Source organism: Chlorocebus sabaeus, chromosome 11 (genome assembly GCF_047675955.1).
Source record: "Chlorocebus sabaeus isolate Y175 chromosome 11, mChlSab1.0.hap1, whole genome shotgun sequence".
Lineage (NCBI taxonomy): Eukaryota > Metazoa > Chordata > Mammalia > Primates > Cercopithecidae > Chlorocebus > Chlorocebus sabaeus.
Genome location: NC_132914.1, coordinates 119,489,220 through 119,514,243, shown reverse-complemented (window position 1 = coordinate 119,514,243; position 25,024 = coordinate 119,489,220). Strand labels below are relative to the sequence as shown.

General features: G+C 43.8%; 2 protein-coding genes across 5 annotated transcripts in view; both read left to right on the top strand.

The window, feature by feature from the left end:
* Window positions 1-6,987, top strand: part of CLIP1 (CAP-Gly domain containing linker protein 1) — a 153,947-nt gene extending 146,960 nt beyond the window's left edge. For all 4 annotated transcript variants that reach the window (XM_073021186.1, XM_073021185.1, XM_073021184.1 and 1 more), the window contains 3 exons: window positions 137-186; window positions 4,255-4,379; window positions 5,324-6,987. In XM_073021186.1, coding sequence (XP_072877287.1) covers window positions 137-186; window positions 4,255-4,379; window positions 5,324-5,549 — 401 coding nt within the window. In that variant the 3' untranslated portion in view covers window positions 5,550-6,987. The remainder of the gene's footprint in view (window positions 1-136; window positions 187-4,254; window positions 4,380-5,323) is intronic.
* A 2,385-nt stretch (window positions 6,988-9,372) lies between these two features.
* The window catches only part of VPS33A (VPS33A core subunit of CORVET and HOPS complexes), a 33,670-nt gene continuing 18,018 nt past the window's right edge, over window positions 9,373-25,024 (top strand). The window contains exons 1-5 of the mRNA XM_008005033.3: window positions 9,373-9,528; window positions 11,538-11,603; window positions 12,342-12,469; window positions 14,506-14,692; window positions 24,133-24,249. Of these exons, the coding sequence (XP_008003224.3) occupies window positions 9,427-9,528; window positions 11,538-11,603; window positions 12,342-12,469; window positions 14,506-14,692; window positions 24,133-24,249 (600 nt within the window). The 5' untranslated portion in view covers window positions 9,373-9,426. The remainder of the gene's footprint in view (window positions 9,529-11,537; window positions 11,604-12,341; window positions 12,470-14,505; window positions 14,693-24,132; window positions 24,250-25,024) is intronic.

The window sequence follows — 25,024 nt, the reverse complement described above, 5'->3', positions numbered from 1 at the left end:
AAAAAAACAAAGTGGTGCATCTGGGAAGTCCACAGGAAAATGAGTTTTGAACACAGGCCCTTTCCCTGTAGTTTAGATTGTGATTAAAAATATACATCTCTTCTCCCTCCACCTTTTTTTTTTTCTCAAATACAAGGTAATACGGACACTCAGGCAGACGAGGATGAAAGAGCCCAGGAAAGTCAGGTAATGTTCCTGCCTTATTGCTTTGCTTTCTTGCTATTTTTCAAAATCATTGAGTCTTTTGGTTTATTTTCCTTCTCATTTGATGCCTTTTGTATCATTTAGTCTTTTGAATGGGTAATACATTCCTCTAGTCCAAACATTGAACAGAATTAAACATATATACATTAAATGTCCAAACCTTCTCTCTCTTCTGCTCAGTTCCCAACCCTGCAAACAGTTAATTACTGTTATTAGTGTCTTTCCTTTTCAGAGATTTTTAAAAAATGTGTATATAAGCCAACACTAATACAGTCTTCCCTCCCTTTTTTAACGTAGATAATGGCATACTCTACATAAACCGTTCTGCACTTATCTCTTTTATAGCTATGTAGTGTTCCATTACGTGGATTTACTATAATTTAGTCAGTTCCCTATTGGTTGACAATGACCCTTGGGATGTTTCTGATCCTTTGGGTGTATTATAAACAATGCTGTAAGGAATTATCTTGGGCAGCTATCATTTTACGTATTGGTATTTCTGCAAGATGAATTCCTAGAAGTAGAATTGCTCTGTCAAAGGGTTTGTTACTCATCTTAACCTTAAAAAGACTGGTTTCTTGAAAACTCAGTCTCTTAAAGCAAAAATTAACAAAACAACTTTAGTTTTAAACTAAAAATGGGTTTAGGCCAGGAATGGTGGCTTACCCCTGTAATTCCAGCACTTTGGGAGGCCAAGGTGCAATGGTTGCTTGAGCTCAAAAGTTTGAGACCAACCTGGACATAGCGAGACCTCATCTCTTCAAAAAAAAAAAGCCTGCAGCCTGGGTGACAGAGCAAGACCCTGTCTCAAAACAATTAATTAATTAAAAAAAAAGTTAAGGGCCTGGGTCAGGTGCAGGGGCTCACGCCTTTAATTCCAGCTCTTTGGAAGGCTGTGGCAAGCAGACTGCTTGAGATCAGAAGATCGAGACCAGCCTGAGCAACAATGGCAAGACCTTATCTCTACAAAAAATAAAATTACTCAGGCGTGGTGACATGCTCCTGTAGTCCCAGTTACCCCAGAAGCTGAGGCAGGAGGATCACTTGAGTCCAGAAGGTTGAGGCTGCAGTGAGCCATGATCATGCCACTGCACTTAGGCCTCACTGACAAAGGAAGAACCTGTCTCAGAAAAAAAAAAGGTGGGGTGGGGGGCTCCGGCACAGCAGCTCACACCTGCAATCCCAGCACTTTGGTAGGCCAAGGTAGGCAGACCGCTCGAGCCCAAGACCAGCCTGCGCAACATGGGCACTCCAGCCTGGGTGACAGAGCAAGGCCCTGTCTCAAAACAGACAAAAATTTGTAGAAAGGGATTATATAAAGGAAAACTATTCTATATTTGGAAATATAATTGTATATAGCAATAAACATCCATCTTTTAATTTTAATAATGTATTTTGTATGTATTAGTCGTGTTCAAAATTCACAAGTACAAAAGCCACATTCTATTTTTAAATAAAAGAAAAACTCACCTTGAGGTTTTAGTTGCCAGACACCTCCCTTGAGGGGCATGAAACGATTCAACATTGTACAAACTTACCATGGATTAGCATTGTCCTCTTTGTATGTCTACCGGGCTTAATAACTAACAGTGTCTTCTCTTCCCCCTTCCTTTCTGCTTCGGTCTGTTTCATCTGCTGCTGACAACACTTTTCTTCCCATCAGCAAATGGTTTGTTTCATGTTTCCTAATTTGCGTGCACACGTGTGTGTGTGTGTGTGTGTGTGTGTGTGTGTGTGTAGTTTCCCACTATACTTACATCCGTATTGTGGCTTTTTCTTCTTCCTGAAATGGAGCTCTTAACATGATGATGACTTAGAAAATGCACTTTGAGAAGTGAAGATAGACTCAGTAGGTCTGCCTTCATAGGTGGCCTCCATGATGCTGGGATATGCTGCAGAGAAGGACTGCAGTGACTGCTAACTTTGCTTCATAACTCCCCAGCAGGAGAAAAAGACCAAATATTTCTTTAAAAAGTAAAATATTGGCCGGGCGAGCTGACATTCGGCCACTGCACTCCAGCCCGGGTGACAGAGCAAGACTCCGTCTCAAAAAAAAAAAAAAAAAAAAAAAAAAAGTAAAATATTTATGTATATATGTATGTGTATATCTATATATATTTTAAATATTATAAAGTGGGTTCTTTCAATTTAGAGAAATGAGATGTTTTTATTATTTGTAGAAGAAGGAAGAAATTTTTTGTTTTTAAGTCAAAATGCCCTTCGTTTGAAAGGAAATGTTCAGGACAAGAGCGGTCCCTCCTGTCGGCCGTCTTGTTGTCCCTGCTGCCCCAGGGCTCTTGGCACAGGTGCTCGCCCTCTGGGTGGTACCTGAACACCGCCTAGTTGGCGTGCTCGGCTGTCTCTCCTTGGTTGGGAGGGAGCTTTAGCCTTCTCCATTTTCCCTGAGGACATGTTTACTTATTGCTCCACCATTACCAGTCAGTTGATAAATGACAGTCTGAAGGAGATTTCCATGTGACTTTTTCAAATCTACAGAACAGAAAAATCCTGGAGGTATTGTAGAGTTTAATGGAAGAACTAACCTTTTTATGCTGTGTGTGTGTGTGTGTGTGTGTGTGTGTGTGTGTGTGTGTGTATGTATTTATCTGAGATGGAGTCTTGCTCTGTTGCCCAGGCTGGAGTGCAGTGGTGTAGTCATGGCTCACTACAACATCCGCCTCCTGGGTTCAAGTGATTCTCCAGCCTCAGCCTCCTGAGTAGGTGGGACTACAGGCATACACCACCACGCTGGCTACTTTTTGTATTTTTACTAGAGACAGGGTATCACTATGTTGGCCATGTTGGTCTTGAACTCCCGACCTCAGGTGATCTGTGTGCCTCGGCCTCCCAAAGTGTTGGGATTACAGGCGTGAGCCACCGTGCCCGGCCAATATTTTTTATGTGGTAGAATGAAAACAAACTTGTGCCCATATATTCAGAAATGTCAAGATTATGACTTTGGAGAATGCAAGATTTTTCCTATTTAAAAAAAAATGTTTCTTATACTTTTTCATGAACCAATAGCACTCCACCAGCCCACAGATTTAGATGTTTAGGAATAATTTCATCTGGGTGCAGTGGCTCATGCCTTTAATCCCAGCACTTTGGGAGGCCAAGACTGGGGGATCACGAGGTCAGAAGTTTGAGACGAGTCTGGACAATATGATGAAACCCTGTCTCTATTAAAAATAGAAAAATTAGCCGGGTGTGGTGGTGCATGCCTGTAGTCTCAGCTACTAGGGAGGCTGAGGCAGGAGAATCACTTGAACCTGGGAGGCAGAAGTTGCAGTGAGCCAAGATCGAGCCATTGTACTCCAGCCTGGGCAACAGAGCAAGACTCCGTCTCATAAATAAATAAATAATTTCATGGCCCAGCACAGTGGCTCACTCCTGTATTCCCAGCACTTTGGGAGGCTGAGGCGGGCGGATCACCTGAGGTCAGGAGTTTGACACCTGGCCTGGCCAACATAGTGAAACCCTGTTACTACTAAAACTACAAAAATGAGACAGGCATGGTAGCACGTACCTGTAATCCCAGCTATTCAGGAGGCTGAGACAGGAGAATCACTTCAACCCAGCAGACAGAGGCTGCAGTGAGCTGAGATCCTGACACTGCACTCCAGCCTAGGCAACAGAGCGAGAAAAAAAAATAATAATAATAATTTCATTTGCCTCAAAAAGAAATGAAGTTTACCCATGTTATACCTAGAAACATTTAATGAAGTGTAATTTAAATGTTTTTTTAATATAAAATAGCATCTACTCAGGAACATTTGAAGAAATCTGAAAGGTATGAGGGGGTAAAAGAAACTGCCATAGTCTTACCACCTAGACATAGCCTCATTTAAGTTCAGCTCTTTACTCACACAATCTCAGCATGCCTGTCCTTGGGGAGAGTGAAAAGCATGGGTTCCTAATAGCCACTGTTGGCCCCTTCTGCACATTTTGCCACCAGAGCTTAAAGGTATAAACTTCATGATTTCTTGATGCTTCAGCTTATATATATTCTTGACATTTTACACATCTTTTTTTTTTTTTTAAACAAATCAGATTGATTTCCTAAATTCAGTAATAGTGGACCTTCAAAGGAAGAATCAAGACCTCAAGATGAAGGTGGAAATGATGTCAGAAGCAGCCCTGAATGGGAACGGGGATGACCTGAACAATTATGACAGGTATTTCATATGAAGACATACTGATTGCTGTAATCCCAGCACTTTGGGAGGCCAAGGCGGGCAGATCACTTAAGGTCAGGAGTTCGAGACCAGCCTGGCCAACATAGTGAAACCTCGTCTCTACTAAAAATACAAAAGTTAGCCAGGTATAGTGGCGCATGCCTGTAATCCCAGCTGCTTGGGAGGCTGAGGCAGGAGAACTGCTTGAGCCTTGGAGGTGTGGGTTGCAATCAGCCAAGATTGTGCCACTGTACTCCAACCTGAGTGACAGAGCAAGACCTTGTCTCAAAAAAAGCCATACTGGTTGGAACCTTAGTTTCATCAAAATAAATATGTTTTTAAAATCAGCTTCTCTAGGGGATTGTAAAAAGACGCAACCAAAAAAACCAATTGTTTTGCAGTTCCTTTGCCATAAATAGATTTCTGTAAATCTGGCAAGTGAGTGAGAGGAGACTACAAATGGTTTGATGTGAAAATTTTAAATGTGAGGCTGGCATGGTGGCCACACCTGTGATCCCAGCACTTTGGGAGGCCGAGATGGGCAGATCACCTGGGGTCAGGAGTTTGAGACCAACTTGGCTAACCTGGCAAAACCCCATCTCTACTAAAAATACAAAAAAATTAGCTGACAGGGGGTGGTGCACGCCTGTAATCCCAGCTACTCAGGAGGCTGAAGCAGAATTGCTTGCACCCAGGAGGCGGAGGTTGCAGTAAGCCAAGATCATGCCACTGCACTCCAGCCTGGGTGACAGAGTGAGACTGCATCTCAAAAAATCAAACAAACAAAAAAAACTTTAAATGTGGAATAATGTACTACTTATACTGGAGGCTCACAGACTTGACGATAGTTAGTTCATGCTTAATTTTTAAAATTCTTTGCAAGTGTTCTTGTCTCTTCAGTTTCTTCTTACACATTTTCTGATTTCACACATTGACATTTGTAGCGATGATCAGGAGAAACAGTCCAAGAAGAAACCTCGCCTCTTCTGTGACATTTGTGACTGCTTTGATCTCCACGATACAGAGGATTGTCCTACCCAGGCACAGATGTCAGAGGACCCTCCCCATTCCACACACCATGGCAGTCGGGGTGAGGAGCGCCCATACTGTGAAATCTGTGAGATGTTTGGACACTGGGCCACCAACTGCAATGACGACGAGACCTTCTGATGAAGCCTCAAGTGGAGGACACGGCTCTCTCAGATGCACTCGAACTGACACAGCGTAACACCAGCATTGTGTGTGCAGACTCCAAGAGAACTCATGGTATTTTTTACCCCATCAGCAAATCTAGGAAAATATTTTGATCTTCAACAAATTGCCCTTTAGTCTCCCCTTATGAGTTAGGAGAATAAATATTTAGTAGGTGAGTTTTCACCTCAAATTTTGTTTTCTTGATTTTTAAGTTTGAAGACATTGCACCAGATGCCATTACATTTATTGTCCCTAGACCTCATAGAAAAATCCCTACCCTTACAATACCTTATTTAAGTAACTTTAAATTATGCCGTTACTTTTCATATTTGCACTAAAATGTTTCCAGGCTGCATTTGTATATTTAGATTTTTTGGTTAAGCTTTGACACTGGAATGAGTTGAAAAAATGTGCCATTTTGCATTTTCATCTACTCATTTAAAGTATTTTATTCTTATTCAAAGAAATATCTGAGCTCTTTGCACTACCTGTTATCAGTAGTGCCTTTGTTTCAGGCTTGATAATACTTAGGTGTGATTATAAAATCATGAAGCAGGTAAAGGGAGGGGAAAGCCCCCAAACTGCTGTGGGGACATTTGATAATCTATATGCTGCACCCACTTAATCTACTGTGGTGTTTTGTTTATTAGTTTTCCATAATTTCAGCTTCTATATATTATATGTATATATTTTTTAAAAATCTATATTTTGGGAAAAAAACATACACAATGTGTCTTTCTTTTTGGATATTTACCTTTTTGAAAAAGAAAACACTTAAAATGATCATTAGGACATACCGGACTAGGCCAGACATAGCATCATGCGGCTTTGCAACATTTTCATTTGTTTGTTTTCCTTTTATTTCTTAAACAGATTTAAATAACTGGAGGAATTTTCTCCAATTTTGTTTCCTTCTCTAGCAGGTATCCCCAGCAGTCAGTTAACAATAAGCCAGTATAAAACGCCTAAATTAACCAGTCTACAATCTTCCTTTACAAGTTTTTTTACTGTTTTTAGATGAATGTACGATGAGAAATTCAACATTAATAATTTTGGATTTTCTTATCACAAAAAAGAAAATGAAGGACCTCAAAGCACCAGAACAGTTTATTGACCAGTTTGAATCTATTTATCTTCATTTGAATGTCTTCTAGAATATGTAAAAAGGAATAAAATGTATCTTCCATGCTACATGTACAATAAGAACTTCTATAATTGTATATATGCCTTTGATGTATTTTCCCCTCAAGATGATCAACTGTGTGTTTGACAGTGAATATTAAATCTGTTACCAGTTGAAATTTTTGGTTATAAATGTAATACAAATTGTTTGACAAACAGAAAACGTGTAAAGCAGTATTAAAATTTGGCCAAACAAGTGTTCTGTATCTACTTTAATAAATGGTTATTCGTTTTTGTTTTGTGGGTTTGGTTTTGTTTGCACAGGCTGTGGATTGCTGCAGCCTCCAACTCCTGGGCTCAAGCAATCCTCTCGCCTCAGCCACTGAAGTAGCTAGGACTACAGGCAAGTGCCACCACACCTGGCCAATTTTTTTTTTTTTTCGAGACTGAGTCTCGCTCTGTCGCCCAGGCTGGACTACAGTGGCTCAATCTCAGCTCACTGCAAGCTCCGCCTCCGGGGTTGACGCCATTTTCCTGCCTCAGCCTCTGGAGTAGCTGGGACTATAGGCATCTACCACCACGCCCAGCTAGTTTTTTGTATTTTTAGTGGAGACGGGGTTTCACCATATTAGCCAGGATGGTCTCGATCTCCTGACCTCGTGATCCGCCCACTTTGGCCTCCCAAAGTGCTGGGATTACAACGCCTGGCTAATTTTTAAATTTTTTTGTAGAGAGTGAGTCTCCTTATGTTGCCCAGGCTGGTTTTGAACTCCTGGCTTCAAGATCCTCCCACCACAGCCTCCTACAGTGTTGGGAGTACAGGTGTGAGCTGTACTTGCCCAGCTAATAAATGCTTATTCTTTTTTGCTAATGGTAGTAAACTGATATTCTCAGGTTTGTCATAATGGTTTTACTTCAAATGATCAAACCCTATACAGTCATATAGCAATTTCTACTGCAGTCTTGTTACTAAATGGTTTTTAAGAAATTGGTGGCTGGCTGGGCGCGGCGGCTCACGCCTGTAATCTCAGCACTTTGGGAGGCGGAGGTGGGCATCAAGACCATCCTGGCTAACACGGTGAAACCCCATCTCTACAACAAATATAAACAATTAGCTGGGTGTGGTGGGCGGGCGCCTGTAGTCCCAGCTACTCGGGAGGCTGAGGCAGGAGAATGGCGTGAACCCGAGAGGCGGAGATTGCAGTGAGCCGAGATTGCACCACTGCACTGCAGCCTGGGCGACAGCGAGACTCCGTCTCACAAAAAAAAAAAAAAAAAAAAAAAAAAATTGGGGGCTGGGCGTGGTAGCTCACACCTGTAATCTCAGCACTTTGGGAGGCCAAGGTGGGTGAATCACGAGGTCAGGAGATTGAGACTATCCTGGCTAACACGGTCAAACCCCATCTCTACTAAAAAAATACAAAAAATTAGCCAGACGTGGTGGCACATGCCTGTAGTCCCAGCTACTCGGGAGGCTGAGGCAGGAGAATTGCTTGAACTCAGGAGGCGGAGGTTGCAGTGAGCCGAGATTGTGCCACTGCATTCCAGCCTGGGTGACAGAGCAACACTCCGTCTCAAAAAAAGGTAAGCTATTCACTCTCGAAGGAAATTTTCGTCTTTGACCAGATCCCAAAAAGCCCATTTCCACCCCAAAGTATCGAAACGCATATATTCTACTAATATTAATAATTTATTGAGCAATTAAGTTCCAGGCACCCAGCTAAGCCTTTCACGTGGACTACACGATGAAATTCATGTCCTCATTGGTCCTCACTACAACTCAGAGGTAACATGGAATTTTACTGAGGCAAGTGGTGGGACCTGGATTCCAGAAGCAATACTATTTGTGTGAAATGCCACATCGCTGTAAAAGTCTGTTAGGAAGGGATTACCCCCCTCCCCCCCCAAAAAAAAACCGTCCACTCAAGATTCCCTCGACTCCTCACCATATTCATTCATTTTAGCTCACAAATCAAAACAGCCTTGATTACTGCAAAGCTAAGAACCTTCTGACTGCTATAATTTAAAGTATTTGAGCAGTGGGTGGCGGCGCACACCTGTGCTTCCAGCTACTCTGGCGGCTGAGGTGGGAGGATCATTTGAGCCCGGGAGGTAGAGGCTGCAGTGAGCTATGATCATGTCACTGCACTCCAGCCTGGGCGACAGGGTGAGACCGTCTCAAAAAAAATTTTTTTTTTCTGTCCAAATTTGGCCTTAAGATATCTTACAGCAAGTACGTTTGCTGCAAATAAAAATTCGCGATTTTTAAAAGGGACAAGAAACAATTTCTTTTTTGTTTGTTTGGTTGTTTTGTTGTTGTTGTTGTTGTTGTTTGAGACGAAGTCTGCCCAGGCTGGTCTCGGACTCCCGGCCTCAAGCTATCACTCCTACCTCAGCCTCTTAAAGTGTTGGGATTACAGGCGTAAGCCACCGCGCCCGGTCTACTCCAGATCTTTAAAATCGCTTTTCAGCGCCCGACGACTCCTGGAGTGACCAGGTTCTGAAACGCGCCCTGGGTCTTGGCGAGAATCTGAACCACCACCAGAATAGAAGAAAGAGGTGGACACTAGGGCCAGGCGAGGTAGAACCCGAACCCGGTAGACTCCGTTTTCCGAGTTGGCATGCGCAGCCGCACCAGTCACGTGGACGCGTTGTCACGTGACTGCGTCAGTGGTCCTGTTGCAACCGGCGGACGTGGTTGGCGTTGTGGGGCAGCGGGTGGTGGGGAAAGATGGCGGCACACCTCTCCTACGGGCGAGTGAACCTAAACGTGCTGCGCGAGGCGGTGCGTCGCGAGCTGCGCGAGTTCCTGGACAAGTGCGCAGGAAGCAAGGTGAGGGGCGGGAGGCAGTGACACCGCCCTCGCCTCCCTTGGTCCGGCCTGGCTTAATCCGTTCCCTGCCGCCTGAGTTCGCGGTTTACGAGGTCCCTGGGGCTTCCAAGGAGGCGAGCCTCAGGGCCCTTTTACCTGCACCCCTGTAGCGATGAAGGGCGGGCCCTGGGCGTACAGCCTGGAGCCGGAGTGGCACCGCGACTGTTTTGTGAGAGCAGAGTAAGCCACTGTGATAGCCCGGCCGCTCATGAGCCGGTTTACGTCAGGTGTTTCCTCTGCTGCCTGCCGAGGCACCGGACGGGTGGGCGGTCCAACAATGTGGATGGTCCAGTGTCCATTCATTACGGAGATCATACGTGTCAGTACAAATCGTACCTTAGAAACTCTCTTGAAACACCAGCACCTTGCAACCTGCTGCTCACGCGTGTTAAGAGAGAAGTTGTAATCATTTGGGCTTTTAACCTGGCCTCCTAAGGTAGTGTAACTTATCTAGTAGCACCGTTTTCACAAGAGAGTTAGGAACTAGATCAGAGATTTTATAGGATTTCTTTTAAATGGTGTCACCTGTCCTTCATCCCCTTAGGGTTTATCTGTCACCCTAAGTTACTGACAGTACAACTGTGAAAAGTCGAACTGGGGAGCCTCAGTCTTGGAGAGAACAGAACCGGAAGAGGTAGAGTAGGTGCTAGCAACCTTTGAGAGAAAAAAACAGACTACATCATAGGGGTCCAGTTTCAATTCAGCAAAGGATGCTGAAATCTGAATAGCATCATAGATTGTATCAATGTCAATTTCCTGGTTGTAATATGTTACCCCTGGAGGAAACTGAGCAAAGTGTACAGGGGCTCGCTCTGTATTATTTCTTTTAATTAAATGTTAATGTACGATTATTTAAATAAATATTTTAATTTAAGAAAAAAATTTATACTGGAGTTAAGCGGTAGAAATGCTCATAGGGGTCCAGAGCAGTGACTCGTGGTGTCAAAAAGTCCTAGGTTGGAGTCCTCACTCCCTTACACTCTGTATGGTCTAAGGTCTCTATATGGCCTTGGAAAGTTACTTAAACTTACTGAGCTTTTAAGAATTTTCTCTTCTGGCCAGGCGTGGTGGAAGAGGAAGTGCAATGTAATCCCAGCACTTTGAGAGGCCACAGCAGGCAGATCACTTGAGCCCAGAGTTGGAGGACCAGCCTAGGCAACATGGCGAAATCTCATCTCTACTAAAACACAAATTAGCCTGATGTGGTGGCACACACCTGTAGTCCCGGTTACTCCAGAGGCTGAGACAGGAAGATCACCTGTGCCCAGGAAATCGAGGCTGCAGTGAGCTGTGATTCCACCACTGCCCCATCTCCAAAGAAAAAAAAAATTCTCTTTTGCCAAAATAAGATTTGTGATACCTATATCGTAGGTTTTAATTCTGTATAATTGACAATTTCCATATGGCTCAATTTGATAAATCCATGACACAGATATACAAAGATGTGAATGTGGTCAGAAGTAATTAATTTTTTTTTTATTCGGCTGCATGCATTGGCTCATGCTTGTCATCCCACCACTTTGGAAGGACGAGATGGGTGGATCACCTTAGGTCAGGAGTTTGAGACCAGCCTGGGCAACATAGTGAAACCTCATCTCTACTAAAAGTACAAAAATTGGCCAGGCATGGTGGTGCATACCTATAATCCCAGCTACTCAGGAGGCTGAGGCAGGAGAATCACTTAAACCCTGGAGGCAGAGGTTGCAGTGTGCCGAGATCACACCAATGTACTCTAGCCTGGGCAACACTCAAGACTCTGTCTCAAAAATGAAATAACAGCAAAACCCCAAACATTTTTAAATTCTTTTTTCTGCTTTATTATTATTTTAATCTTGTAACACTAAGAGAAAAATTTTTAACCCAGAATTTGAAGTAAATATTCCTTCTGTTTATGATAGGCAATTTTTTATTGATATTGTTAAAATTCCTGATATTAACTATAATAAGAGAATGTTTCTCCCCTCTTACAGGCAATAGTTTGGGATGAATACCTAACTGGACCCTTTGGCCTGATTGCACAGTATTCACTATTGAAGGTAAATGAGCTATTTGGGTTTTGTTAGGGGATTAATCTGTACTTTAGCAGTTATGGTAGGATTTTATATTTCTTCCTGAATCATTGGTTTGCAAAGCTGTTTGGTCTTTATAAACACTAACACTAGTGCCCGATTAACATTTTGTATCCATTGGCCAGTGATTCTGTACTGATTCTAGCATTATATTATGTGACCATTACCTGGTGTCTTTGATAGTTCATCATGTAAGCGTCATTTGAATGCTGATGCAGTAACAGTGGCTTTAGGGCCAGGCGTGGTGGCTCATGCCTGTAATCCCAGCACTTTGGGAGGCCGAGGCGGGTGGATTATGAGGTCAGGACTTCTGGACTAGCCTGGCTAATGTGGTGAAACTCTGTCTCTACTAAAAATACAAAAATTAGATGGACACAGAGGTGTGCGCCTATAGTCCCAGATACACAGAAAGCTGAGGCAGGAGAATCACTTGAACCCAGAAGGCGGAGGTTGCAGTGAGCCAAGATCACGCCATTGCACTCCAGCCTGGGTGACAGGGCGAGACTCCGCCTCAGAAAAAAAAAAAAAACAACAGTGGCTTTATACTGAAACTTTGTCCTTTATGTATTTGGCTTTGAGGAAATCTAAATTTCGATATTAAAATATTAATGTGCACTTGATTGGGGGTATTTATGATTTCTGAGTCTGAAAATGACAGGCAAATTTCAGTCCTTTTGTTAACCTTTTGTGTATGTGTTTGCCTAGGAACATGAAGTGGAAAAAATGTTCACACTTAAAGGAAATCGTTTGCCGGCAGCTGATGTCAAGAATATTATTTTTTTTGTCAGACCCAGGCTAGAGTTGATGGATATAATTGCTGAAAACGTGCTCAGGTATCTCAGAGCTTGTGTTTGATCTAAAAGAGTTTGGTCCTTATAATACTTTTAATGTATGAGCTCCTTCTCATGGAAGACCCTCACTCTTGCCAGTGCAAGGTGGTCTTTTGAAAAACTGGGATAAGCATGGAAGAATATGAAAGAGAAGATGGGGGCTGGGGGAAGGTGGAAATGGTTAATGGGTACAAAAAAAAATAGAATGAATAAGACCTACTATTTGATAGCACAGCAGGGGGACTATAGTTAATAATAATTGCATATTTTTAAACTTAAAGAGTAAGGCTGGGCATGGTGGATCACACTTGTAATCCCAGCATTTTGAGAGGCCAGGGCAGGTGGATCACTTGAGGTCAGGGGTTCGAGACCAGCCTGGCCAACATAGTGAAACCCTGTCTCTACTAAAAATACAAAAATTAGCCAGGTGTGGTGGCGTGTGCCTGTAGTCCCAGCTACTCGGGAGACTGAGGCATGATAATCTCTTGAACCTGGGAGGCAGAGGTTGCAGTGAGCGATCACGCCGCTGTTTGTAACTCAAAGAATAAGTGCTTGAGAGGATATGCCCGCCTGTTCTCCATGATGTTCTTATTTCCCACTGCATGCCCATATCAAAACATCTCATGGACCCCATAAACATATGTGCCTGCTGTGTACCCCCCAAAAATTGAAAATAGAGAAGATGGGAAACTTAGGAGGTCGTTCTCAGCAGTTTGAGAGGAGGATCATTCTATAACCCCATTCTTTCAGGATAGCCAAAAGCTTAAACCTGTGTCAGTAAAAAGTTTAAAAAAATAAAAAGGACCCTAGTTTAAAAAAATAAACCTCCAGCAGTAATTTTTAAATATACTGCATGTACTTGAATTTCATAAGCAAAAAAAAAAAAAGCTGATTAAAATTTAATATAGCATCCAGTCTATAGAGGAAGTGCTCCCAGCCCAGTCTCCGGTCTGTGGTACAATTGATTGTTGCAGCCCCTAAAATCTTAAAAGCATGTGGGCTATTTTTGGAAGTCCTCTGTCAAGGAGAGTAAGGGCGGGAGTCAAGAGTGATCTTTCATTTTAATTTAAGACTCTTTGTGGCTGCATTGCTTCGGTTGAAGAACCATTTGTTTTTAGTGAGACACAGATACCCTATTTCAATAAACCTGAGAGCTTTAATGCCCCATAAATGGTTTAAGAGAATGCTAGAAAGTTCTAGCCAGGACTCAGTGCTGCTTTCCTGTCAGGGGGGAGGAAGAGAGAGAGAGTGGGCACAGCTGTAACACTTTCTGTCTGAGAGTCAGTTTTTGGTTATTTTTTTGAGACACAGTCTCACTCTGTTGCCCAGGCTGGAGTGCAGTGGTGGGATCTCTGCTCACTGCAACCTCTGCCTCCAGGGTTCAAGCAATTCTCCTGCCTTAGCCTCCCAAGTAGCTGAGATTACAGGCACACCATGCCCAGCTAATTTTTGTATATTTTATTTTATTATTTATTTATTTATTTTGGGATGAAATCTCACTCTGTTGCCCAGGCTGGAGTGCAGTGGCGTGGTCTTGGCTTACTGCAACCTCCACCTCCCGGGTTCAAGCGATTCTCTTTCCTCAGCTTCCCAAGTAGCTGGGATTACAGGTTCCTGCCACCATGCCTGGCTAATTTTTGGTATTTTTAGTAGAGATGGGGTTTCACCATGTTGACCAGGCTGGTCTCAAACTCCTGACCTTGTGGTCCGCCCGCCTGGGCCTCCCAGAGTGCTGGGATTACAGGCGTGAGCCGCTGTGCCCGGCCATTTTTGTGTATTTTATAGAAACGGGGTTTTGCCATCTTGACCAGGCTGGTCTCGAACTCCTGACCTCAAGTGATCTGCCCACCTTGGCCTCCCAAAGTGTTGGGATTACAGTTGTGAGCCACTGCACCCAGCCTGAGAGTCAGTATTTATATTATTTATCTAGCCAGCATTTATTTAGTGCCTGCTGTGTGCCAGGCAGTGGGGATAAAAAAAGCAAAGTGGTCTATGACTTTTAGGAGCTCATAAACTAACAAATGTTGCTTCCTTTGCAGTGAAGATAGACGAGGCCCGACGAGAGATTTTCATATTCTGTTTGTGCCACGCCGTAGCCTGTTGTGCGAACAGCGATTGAAGGATCTGGGAGTCTTGGGATCCTTTATTCATAGGGAGGAGTACAGCTTAGATCTCATTCCATTCGATGGGGATCTCTTATCCATGGAATCAGAGGGTGCGTTCAAAGTAAGTTTGGCATTTCCTTAACTTGAGGCATTAATTTTTGCCCAGTTTCTGAGTGTGAAAGTATCACAGTATTGATTACTGTGAAGCTGAGTCCCATTTTATATGTTTACTGATGCTTCAGATTTTCTATTCAACAAATTGTTTTCTTTGCCCATTTTTTTCTCTTTGAGTAATTCTTTATATATTCTGGATGTTGATCATTATGGGTTACAAAAGCTGCAAGGATCTTCCCAGTCTGTGACTTGTCTTTCAACTTTGTTTTTTGTTGTTGTTTTATTTTATTTTATTTTATTTTATTTTATTTTATTTTGAGATGGAGTCTCGCTCTGTCGCCCGGGCTGGAGCGCAGTGACGTGGTCTCGGCTCACTGCAACCTCTGCCTCCTGGGTTCAAGGGATTCTCCTGCCTCAGCCTCCTGAGTAGCTGAGATTACAGGCGTGTGCCACTATGCCCAGATAATTTTTGTATTTTTAGTACAGATGGGGTTTCACCATGTTGGTTTGCCAGGATGGTCTTGATCTCTTGACCTTGTGATCCGCCCGCCTCGGCCTCCCTAAGTGCTGAGATTACAGGCGTGAGCCACTGTACCCGGCTTAACTTTCTGTATAATGTCTTTTATCTTGTAGACACTTCCCATTAAAAGTAGTTAAATTTTAAAATAATAGCTTTATTTATTATAACTCACAATACTGGCTGAGCTAAGTGGCTCATGACTGTAATCCCAGCACTTTAGGAGGCTGAGGCGGGTGGATCACCTGAGATCAGGAGTTTGAGACCAGCCTGGGAAACATGGGGAAACCCCATCTCTACTAGAAATACAAAAATTAGCCGGGTGTGGTGGTGGGTGCCTGTGGTCCCAGCTACTCAGGAGGCTGAGGCAGGAGAATCACTTGAACCTGGGAGGCAGAGGTTGCAGTGAGCCGAGATCGTGCCACTGTATTCCAGCTTGGGCGACAGAGGGAGACTCTATCTCAAAAAAAAAAATAAAAACAGAACCAAAACTCACAATGCCATGAAATTCTCTCCTTTAAGGTGTGAAATTCCAGTGGTTTTTAGTATATTCACAAAGTTGTGCAACTATCTCCACTATCTAAGTATGGCACATTTCAACTATCCCAAAAAGAATTCCCATGCCCGGTAGCAGTCCTTCCCTATCTTTCCTTCCAGCCTCTGGCAGCCACTAATCTAGTTCAGTCTGTATGAATTCACCTATTCTGGAGTTTTCTTTTTCTTTTTTTGAGGTAGAGTCTCACTGTTTTGTCCAGGTTGGAATGCAGTGACATGATCATACCTCACTGCAGCCTTGACCTCCTAGGCTTGAGTGATCTTCCATCCTCAGCCTTTTGAGTAGCTGGAACTACAGGCATGTGCCACCACACCTGGCTAACTTTTTAAAATTTCTTTTATTTCTATTTTTATTTTTTGGAGAGACAGCATCTTACTATGTTGTCCAGGCTGGTTTTGAACTTATTCTGGAGATTTCTTAGAAATGAAATCCTGTAATACATACGTGGTCCTTTGTGTCTGGCATCTTCACTTAGTATAATGTTTTCAGGATTCATCCAGGTTGAAGCCTGTGTGAGGCCTTCATTCCTTCGTATTGCTGAATAGTATTCCATTGTAATGATATTATCGTTCATCATTTGATGGACATCTGATGGGTTGTTTCCACTTTCTGGCTGTCACAATACTGTGAATATTGTGAAAAGTTTTTATGTAGATATATGGTTTCATTTCTCTTAGATATACCTAGGAGTAGAGACTGGGCGTGGTGGCTCACGCCTGTGATCCTAGCACTTTGGGAGGCTGAGGTGGGCAGATCACCTGAGGTTGGGAGTTCGAGACCAGCCTGACCAACATGGAGAAACTCCATCTTTACTGAAAATACAAAATTAGCTGGGCATGGTGGCACATGCCTGTAATCCCAGCTACTTGGGAGGCTGAGACAGGAGAATCGCTTGAACCCGGGAGGTGGAGGTTGCAGTGAGCCGAAATTACACCATTGCACTACAGCCTGGGCAACAAGAGTGAAACTCTGTCTTAAATGAATAAATAAATACACACGCACGCACGCACACACACACACACACACCCCTAGGAATAGAATTGCTGAGTCTTGTGGTAACTCTACATTTAACAATTGGAGGAGCTGCGAAACTTTTGCACTGAAGCTGTACCATTTGTACTCCTAGCAGCAGTGTGTGAGGGTTCCAGTTGTATATCCACATGGACATACTTGTTGTTCTGTCTTTTTTTTTTTTTTTTTTTTGAGACGGATTGTCACTTTGTCTCCCAGCCTGGAGTGCAGTGGCGCGATCTCGATCTTGGCACGCTGCAATCTCTGCCTCCTGGGCTCAAGCGATTCTCCCGCCTCACTTTCCTGAGTAGCTGGGATTACAGATATATGATTTCCAAATATTTTCTTTTGTTCTGTGAGTTCTTTTCACTTTCTTGGTGAAATTGGTGTCGTTCAATGCACTAAAGTTTTACATTTTGATGAACTCCCTTTTATCCAGTTTTCCTCTTGTTACTTGTGCTTTCAGTATCATCTCTGAGAAACCATTGCCTACCCCAGGATCACAAAGATTCACTCTGATGTTTCCTTCTAAGAGTTTTGTAATTTTTTATTTTTTAAAGAGACGGGTCTTACTATGTTGCCCAGGCTGATCTCAAACTCCTGAGCTCAGGCAATCCTCCCACCTCAGCCTCCCAAAGTGCTGGGATTACAGGCGTGAGCCACCGTGCCCAGCTTATAATTTTTTTACATCTTACGTTTAGGTCTTCAACCCATTTTAAGTTAATTCTGTATATAATGCGAGGTGGGGGTCCAAATTTCATTTTTTGCACGTGGATATGTGTTTGTTCCAGCACTATTTGTTGAAAAAACTGTATTTTCCTCATTGAATTGTCTTGGTACCCTTGTCAAAAATCAACTGTTCACAAACGTAAGGGTCTGTTTTTGGTCTTTTAGTTCTCTTCCACTGATCTGTATGTCCGTATGTCTGTCCTTATGCCAGTACTACACTGTCTTGATTACAGTAGCTTTGCCATAAGCTTTGAAATAGAAGTGTGAGTCTTTCATCCTAAGGCAGGTAAATATATCACTTTTGTTCTTTTAGATTGTGCTTTTTGAGTCTTCATAAATCTTCTACTCTGCAGACAAAGAAGGAAATCTTTTTTTTTTTTTTTTTTTTTGAGATGATGTCTCACACTGTCTCCCAGACTGGAGTGCAATGGTGTGATCTTGGCTCACTGCACCCTTTGCCTCCCGGGTTCAAGCAGTTTTCCTGTCTCAGCCTCCTAAGTAACTAGCATTACAAGGCACATGCTGCCATGCCCAGCTAATTTTGTTGTGTATTAGTGGGGATGGGGTTTCACCGAATTGTCCAAGCTGGTCTTGAACTCTTAAGCTTCCACCCACGCCAGCCCATTTTTTTTTTTCTTTTTCTTTTTTTTTTTTTTTGAGGCAGAATCTCACTCTGTTGCCCATGCTGGAGTACAGTGGCACAATCTCGACTCACTGCAACCTCCGCCTTCTGGGTTCAAGTGATTATCTTGCCTCAGCCTCCCAAGTAGCTGGGATTACAGGCATCTGCCACCATGCCTGCCTAATTTTTGTATTTTTAGTAGAGACGGGATTTCACCATGTTGCCCAGGCTGATCTCGATATCCTAACCTCAAATGATCCACCTGCCTCGTCCTCAGAAAGTGCTGGAATTACAGGCGTGAGCCACTGTGCCCAGCCTGAAGCTACTTTTTACCCCAGTTCTCAGACTGCCGCTTATCCCAGAAGCAATCACTATTTCTCTTTTTATTTTTTGGGGGGGGATATTATATGCAGCTACAGCTCGTAGTATATAATCCCTCCCCACTTTTGTACAAGTAGTAGCATGTGACATACACACTTTGGTATGTTGCGTTATTCTCTTAATAATATATCTAAGTTATTTTCTACCACATATAGCAATGCTTGTGTTGTTCTCATTTGAAGCTGCATAGAGTTCTATTGTTTAGATGTACCATAATGTATTCAATCAGCCTTCTAGTGGAGGGCATTGTTTTCCTCCCTATGCTGTTGGAGGCCATGCTACCGATAATGAGCCTGTATGTAGGCCCCTCTGCACATGTGCCCTTTGCAGGCTGCCTTTGCCTTGGTCGTTTCTTTTGATATTGCTTCTGGTAGTTTTGGCTGTGTGTATGTTTTTAACATAATCACACTTACCCATGTTTCTTTGATTTATGAGTTTATGATGCTGCTGCTGCTGCCGGTGGTGCTGCTCTGGAGACTAGAACTTTTTTTTTTTAATTGTTTTTGAGACAGATTCTCACTCAGTCACCCAGGCTGGGGTGCAGTGGCATAATCTCAGCTCACCACAACTTCCACCTCCCCAGTTCAAGCAATTCTCCTGTCTTAGCCATCGAGTAACTGGGATTACAGGCACATGTCACCATGCCCGGCTAATTTTGGTATTTGTAATAGAGATGGGGTTTCACCATGTTGGCCAGGCTGGTCTCGAACTCCTGACCTCAAGAGATCTGCCCGCCTCGGCCTCCCAAACTGCTGGGATTGCAGGTGTGAGCCGCTGTGCCTGACCTTTTTTTCTTTTTACCAATAAAATACTTAGAAGGTATAGACTAGAACTTTAGAGAACCACTGGTAAAGTACATAAAATTATTCGAATCATTTTTTTCCCTGTTGTGTTGTTACAGAGATCACCTCGTTAAAAGAGTTAATTTTTTACAGTTTTCACAAAAGGGGTAGAAATGCAAAAAATAAAATAGGCCAGGCACAGTGGTTCATGCCTGTAATCCCAGCACTTTGGGAGACCAAGGTGGGAGGATCACTTAAGGCCAGGAGTTCGAGACCAGCCTGGGCAACAGAGTGAGGCCCTGTCTTTACAAAAAATTAGCCAAGCATGGTGATGTGCACCTGTCATTTCCAGCTACTCAGGAGGCTGAGGCAGAAGGATCACCTGAGCCCAGGAGGTTGAGGCTGCAGGGAGCTGTGATCACACCAGTGCACTCCTGTCTGGGTGACAGAGTGAGACATGGCCACAGAAAAAAGTGAAAAATAAAAAAGTTAATCTGGGACAGTAGAAGTCAGTGGCACTACCAACTAGTCCAACTAGTGCTATAACCAGGGGACTTTCTTAGCTTTTTTTTTTTTTTTGAGACAGAGTCTCACTCTTGTTCCCCAGGCTGGAGTGCAGTGGCGCAATCTCGGCTCACTGCCACCTCCGCCTCCCAGGTTCAAGTGATTCTCCTGCCTCAACTTCCCGAGTAGTTGGAATTAGGTGCCCACCACCACACCTGGCTAATTTTTTATATTTTTAGGAGAGACAGAGTTTCACCATGTTGGCCAGGCTGGTCTCGAACTCCTGACCTTACGATACTCTCGCCTCGGCCTCCCAAAGTACTGGGATTACAGGCGTGGGCCACTGCGCCCAATCCTCTTGGCTCTTTTGTACCCTGTTCCCTAGTGGTTTGCTTACACTAAATCCCATCTGATGGAAATACAGATTTCCCTCTAACATTTTATAGGAAAATTTCAGTATACCAAAAAATTGAATTGTACAGTGAACACCCATCTATCCACCACTTATCTTCTGGATTAACAGTTTTCTGTATGTGCTTTATCACATATCTGTGATGATATACCCATTTTTTATTAATCCATATTTGTGTATTTAATGGGAATTGGTAGCAGCCAAAGCAAACTCTCTTGGAGTGACAAAATCTGTGCAGAGGAGAAATAACTTGTTTATTTTACTTATGATTTGTAAGAAAGGGCAGAACTGGCTGGGCGCGGTGGCTTAAGCCTGTAATCCCAGCACTTTGGGAGGCCGAGATGGGCGGATCACGAGGTCAGGATATCGAGACCATCCTGGCTAACACGGTGAAACCCCTTCTCTACTAAAAATACAAAAAATTAGCCGGGTGTGGTGGCAGGTGCCTGTAGTCCCAGCTTCTCGAGAGGCTGAGGCAGGAGAATGGCGTGAACCCAGGAGGCAGCGGAGCTTGCAGTGAGCCGAGATCGCGCCACTGCACTCCAGCCTGGGCGACAGAGCGAGACTCCGTCTCAAAAAAAAAAAAAAAAGAAAAAGAAAAAAAAGAAAGAAAGAAAGAAAGGATTTTGGCCGGACATGGTGGCTCATACCTGTAATTCCAGTACTTTGGGAGGCTGAGGTGGGCAGATCACCTGAGGTCAGGAATTTGAGACCAGCCTGGGCAGCATAGCAAAACCCCATTTCTACTAAAAATAAATAAATAAATAAATAAAATAAAAATTAGCTGGATGTGGTGGTTCATGCCTGTAATCCTAGCTACTTGGCAGACTGAGGCAGGAGAATTACTTGAGCCAGGAGGCAGAGGTTGCAGTGAGCCGAGATCGCACCACTGTACACCAGCCTGGGCAACAAAGCAAGACCCTATCTCAACAACAACGACGAAAAAAAAGGCGGGGGGTTTGGGGGAGTTGGAAGAAGTGGCAGAAAAAAAAAAAGAAAGGACTTTATCTGGATGGTAAAGCTAAGAGCTTTACCTGAGAGCCTAATTTTAAAGTCAACCCGGATTTTTGACGGAGATGACATAATCGTATTTCTGTGATTTTCAATATTGAGCACAACTTGGTGGTTTCTTGGCCTCAGGAGGCACATCTAGATCTCTGTGTTTTGAGTTACGGTTGTGATCATCTATGTCATTGCTCTGTGTAAAATGTGAGAATTAGAGTTCTGCCCATTTGAATGCTCAATAGCATTGCTTAAGGTACTGTGGTCTTTATTCGCATATATAAAAATCAGTATATATAAAATCTGCCTCTTTTATGCAAACTGCAAGGTATTCTGTTGTGTGGGTGTGTGAGACTTTGGGGTAAAAAAAAATGTGCATTTAAATGTTAAGGTTATTGGGCTGGGTGTGGTGGCACTTTGGAAGGCTGAGGCAGACAGATCATCTGAGGTTAGGAGTTTGAGACCAGCCTGGGCAACATAGTAAAACCTCATCTCTACTAAAAATACAAAAAATTAGCCAGGCATGGTGGTAGGCGCCTATGATCCCAGCTACTTAGGAGGCTGAGGCAGGAGAATCGCTTGAACTTGGGAGGTGGAGGTTGTAGTGAGCTGAGGTTGCCCCACTGCACTCAAAAAAAAAAAAAAAAAAAAAAACCCACAAGATTAAAATCTGTTGCTAACTTTTACATCTTTTAAAAAATATTGTAAAAGAGATGTCTTTGTAGTAGTACAACTTAAAAAAATTAAGTAAAATATGAATGCTATTTGGAGGGGAGTTCCTTAATGTCTTTTTTTTTTTTTTTTTTTTGAGACAGAATCTTGCTTTTTGCCCAGGCTGGAGTGCAGTGGCACAATCTTGGCTCACCGTAACCTCCACCTCCCGGATTCAAGTGATTCTCCTGTCTCAGCCTCCTGAGTAGCTGGGATTACAGGCACATGCCACCACGCCCAGCTAATTTTTGTATTTTTAGTAGAGACATGGTTTCACCATGTTGGTCAGGCTGGTCTCAAACTCCCAACCTCATGATCCACCCCCATCGGCCTCCCAAAGTGCAGGGATTACAGGCATGAGCCACTGTGCCTGGCCCTTAATGTCTTTTGCCCTTGGATGTTCATCTGATCTGGAGCTTTAAGTAGTTTTGCCAAAAAGTGTGTCTTTTGACATTCTCAATGATGGTCTGCCATATTCTGGGAAATGTTAAAATACACCACACTCGAAAGAGTAGTCTGGCAACACTTTCAATAATAACCAAATGCTCCCCACCATGTCTGCCATCCTTCCTCCCTGGGGCAGAGGGCCTGACAAGTGACAACCACGTTCTCTCTTCCTCAGGACCTGGACCCTCAGGGCCCCCTCATTTCTGGCTGTGGACAGCAGGGACATGTTGGGTTGGTAGGGGTGGAGGGAATTGATAAAATGTACCGTATTGACTTATGAGTGGATAATGGTTGTAAAAAACCCAAATCATTCCATATAAAAGCTAACTGTTAGGCTGGGTGCGGTGGCTCACGCCTGTAATCCCAGCACTTTGGGAGGTCCAGACGGGCAGATCACGAGGTCAGGAGATTGAGACCATCCTGGCTAACACGGTGAAACCCTGTCTCTACTAAAAATACAAAAATTAGCCGGGCGCGGTGGCGGGTGCCTGTAGTCCCAGCTACACGGGAGGCTGAGGCAGGAGAGTGGCATGAACCTGGGAGGCGGAGCTTGCAGTGAGCCAAGATCGCACCACTGCCCTCCAGCCTGGGCGACAGAGCGAGACTCCGTCTCAAAAAAAAAAAGAAAAAAAAAAGCTAACTGTTTTTGAGCATTTGCTATATGTTTCAGGTACTGCGATCAAATGCTTTACATGTATTTTTCTCATGTAATCCTTGCCCTATGTGGACTATACTCCCTTCTACATATGAATAAATTGAGGCACTGAGAGATTCTCTAACTGGCCCAGGGCACAGCTAGTAAGTGACACAGCTGGGTTCAGAACAAGGCAATCTGAGTCTAGAATCTGTGCTTTGATCTACCTGTATCAAAAGTGACCGCTTCCCTCCTCTCACTTTGCAGGTGGTTTTTTTCTCTCTCTCTTTTTTTTTTTTTTAAAGGGGTAAGGTCTTGCTCTGTTGCCCAGAGGGGAGTGTGGCGGTGCGATCATAGCTCACTACAGCCTCAAACCCCTGGGCTCTGGTGATCCTCCTGAGTAGCTCGGATACAGGTGCATGCCACTATCCTTGGCTAATTTAATTTTGTGTAGATACAGGGTCTCACTATGTTGCCCAGGCTGGTCTCAAACTCCAGAGCTCAAGCAATCCTCCTGTCTTGGCCTCCCAAAGTGCTGGGTTTACAGCCATGCACCTAGCCTTCCCAGGTGGTTTTGTGTGTATTTGGAGGTCCTTTTTTCAGTGCAAATATATATATTTTTTATAAAATGAGATCATACTCAAGAGATTGTGGCCTTCATTTGTCAGTTGTCATGAAAATCTGCCTCATCCTTTGTAAAAACAATAAAGTATTCTGTCCTGTGGTCTTTTGTATTTCTGGGTGATTAGCATGTGGCTCTCCCAGCATGTCCTGCCAGAGTTTACTCTCACCAGTGAATGGGAACCCATCGTTCAGTGTAAGTCTGTATTCTTCCGTCTTTTAGTTAAGAGCTTATTCAGAAGAGCTGGCATGCTGGGTGAACAGTTTCTGCCAGAAGTCCCGGCTCTGCCCAGGAGAGGTGCTTCCAGGGCTGCATCCACCCTGGGGCTGCCAGCCTCAGGGCCTGGTCTGACAGGCAGCAGTTTTGGAAAATGAACTTGAGTTCCCAATTTTCCTGGCACAGTGTGAAATAACTGGAAATGATTTTATTGTCTGTTGGTGCACCCCAGCCCCAGGAACAGAGATGGACCCCTGGGAGGCCCCCATGGCCTGGCAGTAATTGGCCTTTCCCCTCACAGGAGTGCTACCTGGAGGGTGACCAGACGAGCCTGTACCATGCAGCCAAGGGGCTGATGACCCTGCAAGCTCTGTACGGAACGATCCCCCAGATCTTTGGGAAAGGAGAATGCGCTCGGGTAAGAACCAGCTGCTTTCTGGTGGTAAAGAAGGGGCCCTTCACACCCCAGAAGGGAGGAGGAACGGGAAGCTCCTTACAAACAAATTCTGTTGATCTTAATTATTTACGAATACTGTACTCATGAATTTGCCTACTGATTAAAATGCATTTATAATCCTCCAAGTCAGTACTCATGGTGCTTTTGTGGGCGTGCACAGTGGTGACAGTTTGAGTAACCACTGTGCATGTTCCCAGCTGAGGCAGGTGACACTCCACCTTCCCATTTCAGCTCTCGGACTGCAAACAAGTGTCCTTTTCACAGTCTCACTGTCATGTTTTCCACACATCTGTACTTTTTTTGGTGATTTCACTGTTTAAAATGGCCCCCAAACGTAGGGCTGAGGCGCAGTCTGGTGTCCTGTGCACAAGAAGGCTGTGGTGTGCCTGGCAGAGACATTACGTGTGTCAGAGACGCTTTGTTCAGGCACGAGTCACAGAGCTGCTGGCTGTCAGTTCAATGTGAGTGATCAATAATTATGTTAAATCGGGCATCTTTAAGCAGAAACACATATAAAACTGGGTTATGTATTGATCAAATGACAAAAACGTTGAGACCAGAGGCTCCTAGGAACCTAAGTCTGCATTTCTCCCAGGACCAGTGGTTCCATCTTTGCTAATTTAGTGTTTGCAGTGACTTCATAGAGCATCACTACTGCCAATCACAAGAATAGACTGATCTGATTTTATGCCTCATTGGCAAATGGCAGCTCCCTTGGCGCAAGTGTTGGGATAGG